The sequence below is a fragment of the Engystomops pustulosus genome, chromosome 4, assembly GCF_040894005.1.
Source record: "Engystomops pustulosus chromosome 4, aEngPut4.maternal, whole genome shotgun sequence".
In the NCBI taxonomy this organism is placed as follows: domain Eukaryota; kingdom Metazoa; phylum Chordata; class Amphibia; order Anura; family Leptodactylidae; genus Engystomops; species Engystomops pustulosus.
In genome coordinates, this window is record NC_092414.1 from 89,951,313 (window position 1) to 89,959,994 (window position 8,682).

General features: G+C 40.8%; 1 protein-coding gene across 1 annotated transcript; it reads right to left on the reverse strand.

Moving 5' to 3' along the window:
* Positions 1-327: 327 nt before the first annotated feature.
* Positions 328-8,155, reverse strand: SLC35E3 (solute carrier family 35 member E3). Its single transcript, XM_072146687.1, has 5 exons — positions 7,455-8,155; positions 4,833-4,943; positions 4,017-4,175; positions 3,856-3,938; positions 328-1,397 (listed from the first exon to the last, which is right to left on the reverse strand). The coding sequence occupies exons 1-5, from the start codon at positions 7,839-7,841 to the stop codon at positions 1,211-1,213; spliced, it is 927 nt and encodes a 308-aa protein (XP_072002788.1). The 5' UTR covers positions 7,842-8,155; the 3' UTR covers positions 328-1,210.
* Positions 8,156-8,682: the final 527 nt, after the last annotated feature.

Below are 8,682 nucleotides of genomic sequence, written 5' to 3' on the forward strand. Positions count from 1 at the left end.
CCCAAAACAAACCATCTCACAGTAGAGAGCATATTTAGCATAGTTCCAAGGCAATCTCAATATGATTATACTCTCTACTGTCAGGTAGGTGCTCCCACAATGGACCAGACAGCTTAGCACCACCACCTGAAAGTACAGATCCAAAAATAATACAAAAAGAAGAGGCCAGAGAGAAAATTCTAACAATGCCAGAATCAATGGAGCAGCACCTACTGAAGGAGGCAAATTTTATAGAGGTGGTTAAAAATTCCACTTTAAATATGATCTGCATACTTAAAAGGTAAATATGGCAGTCTTTCAATACAAAAAATAAATATTCTGAGACAGTTTTATGAAAAGCTCTTCACATTTATTCAATATGAATACTGAATATTTGGGGAATCCATTTATACAAACTTTGAAGTTGCACTCATAGAGGTTTCAAAGTTTCTTTTTGAGGAATCCCTTGTGTTTGCAGACAGGAACTGAAGCCACTGTATCCAGCAAAGAAAATTTAAAAATTGAGTTTTCATCTTAATGTACATAATATTTCCTTCTTAAAAATTCACAAAAAAATCCTTCATTGTTGACATCTGTAATCTGTTCAAGAAATGTTGGGTTTACGATTTAGGAATTCAATGGACAATATGTGTACTGTGACACATACATTTAGGCAGACTTGCTAACCAGTCTAAGATGCAGGGAAAACTGGACCAATCCAAAAATACAATAGACTTAACAGAATTTCTAATGCATGATATCATTTTTTGGCATCTTTAGACAGTGTAGTCTAACTTATTACCACTATTAGTTGGCTTACTTTGTGCAAGAATTTTGTGCAAATATTTCTGGTGCTTTTTTGACAGATTTAAATGGTTTTTTCATATATTATCCACAGGACACAGGATAAATGGTCACTGGATGTTTAAATACATAGACCCCCAGTGAGGAGAAGAATGTGTACTGTAAAATCTCCTGAATGCTCTGTGTAAATGGCCATTGGTCCAATCAATTCCAGGGATCAATGTCCCAGCAGTTTGACAGGAAAACAATGGAAAAATTAGTAGTTACCAGATTGTGCCTATGTGCCAGAGGCATGTTCTAGCACACTCATTATACAATTCAGCTAAACGGGTATATATGCTCCATTGTCTAAAGTTTATAGTTCCTTTAATCCTTGGCAAAGAGTTTCAAACTTCCATAAATGAGTTGAATGACTGTCTGAATAGAATTAGGGTCTCTGCACCAATTTACTTTTACTAACTTCTTGTTCATTAAGTTTGAAGTGGGTATACGCCAGGATACCAAGCATTGTGCAGACTATACCAAGTCCTTGATTTAGAGAAAGAGGGTCCTGAAATAAGATATATCCTCCCAGAAGAGTGATGCAGAACTTGAAGTGTCCAAACATGTTGTATCTAAACATAATTAAGGATTAACATAACAGCAGTGAAGAAAACGTAAAACTCAAAAAGGACATAAATCTATAGGCTACTTTATTAATTACCGCTTTTCATGCAAAATCCACAACGGGATATATATCATTAAAAATAGTTTACCATTTGGAATATAAAACATTTGGAATTTGTGGCTAAAACGCCAAGTTATATTAAAGTTAACCTGGCTCGCTGCCATCTTGTGCCTCCTCTCACAGATACAGTGGAGACGGCTGGCATGTCTGTGATCTGTGCCACCTCATGCCCAGAGTTGCTAGGCAATGAGCCAGGAGCGCAAAACTTATGCTCTCAGTATACCAGTGATCTGTCATTTTGAAGAAAATGTAGTTTTATCTTAATGCAAATCATCTTCTTGGTACTAAAGGGACCATAGAAAGAATGTATACTATCAGCCATTCCAACTTGCATAAAAAAATAAAAACGTAATTTTCTGTAGAAGCCAAACAGGAAAGGTATGTTGAGAAATATTGAAAGCTGCCTCATGCAATGCTTTAATTACTTGTGGTAATGTGTAATGGATGAGCTATTTTTCCACAGATTGTTCAGACAGAAAATCTGTGGCAAAGTAGCTGTTAAAAATGCATCACAATTGCATTGTAAACAACTTCATTCTGTTTTCAAGCAACTTTTTGTACAGTTTTTGGTTTTGGAGATAAAAGTTGTAGGATATAGAAGAACTATATCACCTGTTCCAATAAATGTCTTTCTCTTGTTAAAGGAAATCTACAATCAAAGTCAAGCATGATAAACCAGGGACACTTACTCATAGATCCAGGCACTGTGGTAATCTTTTTGTTATCCAGGCCTCCTTTCTTCTAAAATCAACTTTTAAAATGATGCTAAGGAGCCAGAAGGGCATTACCAGAGCTCCTCTGTGCTCTGGTGCACAGGCTGTTATGCTGTGCAGGAGAACTGCCTCCCCCTATGTACTGGAACTTCCTCTCCTGCCGAGAGCACAACAGGAAGAAAGATGAGTTTCTCACTCAGAATAATTTAAAAAGTTTATATTAGAAGGAAGGAGGCCATGGATAACAAAGAAGATTACCACAATTTAAGAATATTACCATAGTCACAGTGCCTGGATCTATAAGTAAGTGTCCCTCAATTATCATGCTTTACTTTGATGGTAGATTTCCTTTAAATTAAAAAACTACCAAAACTATATTGAAATTAAATACCGTAATAATTCAGTTTGAAATGCAACGTGTGAATAATTGTTTACATGCTGCTTCTGCATTATGGCTTAGATGTACTACCTCTTCCAAAAAGAATTAAAGGGCACCTGTCACTACATTTGCACATACACAGCCAGTGACAGGTTCCTATAGAGCTCTATTAACTGACTGACCCCCTCGTTTGCTATTCTTCAAAGCGATGATGTCACTGGTCACACGTCATGAATGTAACACATGGTACTGTGTAAAAAGATTGACACAATATTTCCCATCCATACATAGGGCTTTATATGTCTGTAGTTGAATATTAGCAGACAGTCCCCAAATACAAGGAGGCAGGGCAGGGATTTTAAGAGAGACACAGAGCTGCCAGTCAGAATAAGGGGGCTGGTTCACTGGTTTCTGACACAGGAGAGTCAGAAAAGCGAATTTTCATATCAGAAAAATAGCTGTAATTAAAGGAAATCTACAATTTGAAAATAGTCATTCTGACCTAAACATACCTTTACATAGGTGTAGGTAAGCTGATGCTGGAGGTTGTCTTCTTTAGGGCCAGAAATAAGCAGTTTCGTCCAAAAATAGATTTTATGCAATAGGTAAATGCCCCATTCGGCGCTCCTATGCCCAGGCACAGGGCGCTCAGTCGCCTCGCGTGCTTGAGAGTTCTCCCACCTTCCTCCCGAGAACCGGTGATGTCACCGAGCTCTCAGGATCACAGGCACATGCACACTGTATCTTCATTACGCACGGCTGTCCACTTTGCAGTGCGGTCGTGCAAAACGAAGATGCTCAGCGACTTCACCAGCTCTTGGGAGGGAGGTGGGAGAACTCTCAAGCACACGAGGCGCGTGAATAGTTATGCTAGCGACCAAGCGCCGAATGGGGCTTTTACCTATTGCATAAAATCTATTTTTGGACGAAACTGCTTATTTCTGGGCCTAAACAAGACAATCTCCAGCATCAGCTTACCTACACCTATGTAAAGCTATGTTTAGGTCAGAATGACCATTTTCAAATGGTAGATTTCCTTCAAGGTACATGGTTTTTTTTCAGGCATACCATTCCCGGTGAATTGTCATTTTAGGCTGTGTCTGCTGGTGCACAGGTTATCTTTCTGAAAGAGGTCATCATTTTTGCACCAACAGGTATGACATTGCCCTTGGTATACAGTTTTCTGGCATACAAGGCATGAAAAAGTTGCAATTCCTAGTTCACTGCTAGAAAAGTTTTGTAAAAAAGGATACGTGACAGGTGAAGTGTTTCCAATGATCCAGTAGATAGATAGGTTTACAGTAAACGCAATGACTCCTGACAGAAGGACCATGACCTAGAAAAGAGGACAATTATGTAACTGGTCCAAAACAGCTAAGTCTGGACTATTCATATCCAATCACATAACACTTACCAAGGCTGTAAATGACCATGGTCCAAATATCCCCCCATCACCAACTATAGGCTCAAAGAAGGGTATGACCGAGAGTAGCATCCCAGAAGACAAAGGCGCTTGGTAATACAGCAGCTGCATAGAGTTCACTTGTAACTCGTGCTGTTTGGCTCCAACCCACTACAAATAATGAAAAATCAAACAGTAAACCAAACATTATGGAGATGCGGGAGTAAAGGGCAAACCACTACGTGACTACAAAATACTCCAAGCTACTAGAGAGCCGCCTTGTCTAGATGCAAAAGCAATAACATCTTTTCTGTTTGAGGGTCCTTATACATGTTCTGTGCATGTTTGTGATGTGTTTGCAAGAGACGCATGTGAAAAATGCCCGATACAAATCTGGGCAATGTGTTTTTCACTGATCCAATGCTACAAAAACATAAACCAGTCATCAGTTTTTTTTTGTTTTTTTACAAGTGGTAAAACCTGATCAAACAAGCAGTTATCACAGGCACAATAAACAAAACCGACAGAAAAATTAGGGAAAATGTCAATTCTCACACAGAAAACTGAGGAAACTGACTCAACGCTCATGTGAAAGCGGCTTTAGTTAGAACCCATATGGCGGATAAAGATAGAAGTGGCACTGCTGATTTCTGTGATAAATGTATGCTTGTGGCACGCATTGCACATTCCGGAAGGATTTGGGTACTGTGGAGTACTATTACTGTACTGATTACTGTATGCCTATTTAATGGAATATGTATCAGTCTTCTGTTAAAGGTGTCACAATGTGTACCTGCCATTTCTTATACAGAAAGAAGAAATACAAACCACTTGGTAGAGGGATGTGACAAGAACACCCAGGGTAGCGAACACCATTCCCAAGACGTTAAACTTCACATCGTAGTAAGAGTTAAGAAACACTCCTAATGTAATAGGCACCTGCAAGAAATGTAAAATATCAGACAAATGTACGCCTTGGTTTCACTACATAAGTAGACTGGCAGAAAACGTGACTTACTGGGTCCCTTTTACTAACGGTCCGAGGACCGCATTTTTGTCGTTGCGCCGCATTTAACAGGGGTTTTTGTTGCACGCGATCGGATTTTAGCACATCAGCACCAGCTTTCGCTCGTCATAAATCGGGGCGGGCCGTCGGACAACACGCGGGTTTTATCATCGCAAATTGTGTCGCAAGACATGCACTCACATACACTGGGAAGAAGAAGGTGAACTCTGGCGGACCTCAGCGGGGAAGCGACAGATGCAGGATCTCGGGCACACAATGTTGGTGAATCACGCCGGACTTCATCTTCGTCGGACTGTCCGGATCGGAGATCACGACAGGACAGGGTAAGTAAATGTGCCCCACTGGGTCACATTGTTTATTGTTTTTCACCTTAATATGTCAGACCTCCATCAATTAGCTGATTCCACAAGTCTCCAACTCATACATAGCTGGGCATCAGGCTCTGTTGTTATTCCTGTGTTGCAGGCTGCCAGAATCAGCTAATTGCTAGAATTCCCTAATGGAAAGGTCTTTAATATCACTAACCTCCATATTCCAACACGTGTAGATTAGTAAATATTTTTTATCTTTATAACATAAAAATACAATAACTTTTTTTTAGAATTCTACATTATGCTATTCGTCTGCTGTACACAGTCTAAAGCTTCCTGCACACAAATGTGACAATCATCAGTTGTGAAAAACTGATGTTTTCTTCAATTTTTCATGGCCAATTTGCTTCAAATTGACATTACAATGCCCCAGATTAGGTGTTACATGCTTTGGTGATTGCTGTGCATAGGTGTTACACAGGTTGGGGGAGTAACCTGGGAGTCACTATATGTTATTTTCTACATCTTATCAGAAATAGGCATGTTACTCTTCATCCTTTAAAGGGTATAAACAGAATTTGCTTATTAAAATGAATACAGATCTGTTAACAGCAACTGAAATAGCATTTGTTATATATAAAAACCTTTGTTTTCATCTATAATCATACCGATGGCACTTCAGTACAATTAGTATGTGGCTGTAATAACAGGATCACAGATGTGGATTGTACTAGTAGATATATGCCAGCCGCCAAATGAGTCACATAGTAATGAATGGAGAAACTGATTTTCTGTCCACACACAAGACTTTCTGTTAATTGAAATGTCCAAGTACATTTACACATAAGAGAGTGTGAACTCAGGAAAGTTCACTGAACAAATTTGCCTGTGTGTAAATAACCTTATTGATGGTCACACTGTAAGAAATAGTTATGCCCACCCTTCTTACTGGGTCTGATTTGAGTTTGGAAGCAATAAATGAAGCACTCTGAGTAAATGCACTGTGAGAGATATGTATTCCATTACAGATGCAATTATTTTTTTATATGGAGGGGGGGCAGCAGCACCTACATTAATGTTTGTGTTCAGCTGGCCCTAGATGTAGAGATGACCAGAGGAGGACAATGGACTACATAGGTCTCCTTAGGTCTTTTATACCCCTTGGTCTGCCCCCTATTGCAGCAGACATACTATCTGAGTCTGCTGATATTAAGCTACATTCCCTTTCATCTAATGTGTAGATGAAGTATACTGGTGCCACATCGCTATCTGCTAATGTTTACCAATTAATTTACACTTGTAACCATGAGAGTAAACCATTGTTTACAATACTAGTTAGCATCTGTAAGAGATACTGTGAAACATATCAATGTTTTAATCAGAGAAAACAATGAGCACCCTGCACTGCACACACTGGTTAGATTAGATTTATCCAGACATGCAGCCATACCCATCTATAGCACATATATTAGAAGGTTTCCATATATACTCAAACCTGCATTTCTTACCACGTGACATTTCTGAGAAGTTATCCTTTACTACAATTTACATATAAATACATATCCAACAGGCCAGATTAACAGGTTTTGTAGAAGCCTTGGTTTAAGGTACTCATATGTTGATTGATTTGTCCATTTCATGTTTCTGAGGCTGTCCCAACGCTACCGTGATCATACATGATGGAGAGAAGAAGGATCATGCATGCTGGTTATCCTGTGTCGTATTCCAATTATTCTTTATAAAAAGAAAATTTGGATGGAGATGCCAGGTCAGCATCTACTGGAGGCTCCATTACAGCCTTTTTCATCAACTGTTGCGTGTAGAGAATGAATGGATATGTCTGTATGTGCTTGATCTAGTGATTAAAACTGTTGCTAACTCATACCCAAAAAAAACACAACTCCTTAGAGTATGGGGTACTGCATCTACGCATCTCTGGGCCATCCAGTTATGGTTTTATACTCATTGGAATGGGAGCAGAGATTTGGGTGGAAATATACTTTCCATGTAACTGGATGAACATTATATGAGAATGGAATAGTTCAGAAGATCCATACATTGCTGGTCTAGTATAGGCATCTAGGTCCTAGTCTATTAGGGAGCTACACTTACCAGAGTGAGCTTGATCCTGGCGGAGAAAGTCTTCCCATAGCACAGAGTCTGGATGAGGATGATGACTGGAGTAGTCATAACTTTGGCCAGCTGATAGGTGCCTATGGTATTGTTCTGGAGAGACAGATTGGTGAACACAACAAATCCACAAAAGCTCAGGGCTAGAAGCAGCACCTTGGAGGCAGGAAGGCTCTTGGGGCAGAAGACCCCACACCTCTGGCACAGATACAGTCCAAGCCAGGTGACCACAAAGTGCACAAGTGTCAGGCTCATGTTGGGGAAGCCATGGTGGACATATATCCACTTATTGATGAACACGATACAGATGGAGGAGAGCAGATTGACCAGGAGGCCAGTAGCTATCCTCCAGGGAAAAGGAGCAGGCATGCTGAGTGCAGAACTCCACCACTAAGGCAATGGCAGATAGCTCGGATGGCACGTGACCCAGTCGGGCAGCACAGGGCACAGGAGTCTGCCAGGTACAGGAGGCAGTCACATAGCGGAGCGATAACTGCAGCCGGCGAACAGCACTCACTACTAGCCCCGCCTACCTGCCCTGGACGGCGACTGCAGCTGAGCGCATGCGCGGCAGTGCCACAGCTGGACACGTCACAGTGTTTCATTCACTGTAAGTATGTGAGCGGGCCTCTCACTGGCAGTGCTAGCCGTGCCCATCATAAAGATGGCTCCTCGTAAGTCCTGTAGTCATCATACTGGTTCAAAGGTCATGCGAGATGTGTGAGTGAAGCTATTCATACACGGAAGTCATGTGATTATCCGATTTATTGCTGCTGAAAGGGATAGAACTGCGGCTCGCCTCTGAGTGGGTGTGGTTTCCACAGGCCTGGGCGTGGCTTGTTAAAGTATTTTGAGCGTGTAGTTGCCAACGCGTTTCCAGCTCTGCTGAATGCGATGCTTGGAATTTTTAAAAAATATATATAAATATGGGTCCTGTTAGGTATAAAAATAAAAGCTTCGCTATACTTACATATCTGTGGTGCAGCGTGGTGCCTTTCATCACTGCCTGCCTCTGTTTACAGCAGTGGCATTACCTGGATGGCATGGTGGACATAGCTGACGCCCTATGTGCACCGTGTGTTACAAAAACCCTGCCCACCTGCTACATCTAGGTGTATCTGCCATTGCCGATGTGCCGCTAGGCAATTTCAGAACCCTCCAAAACAATTTTTTCACCGATGAGACTAGAAAACCAGGCGTTATGTTTTCT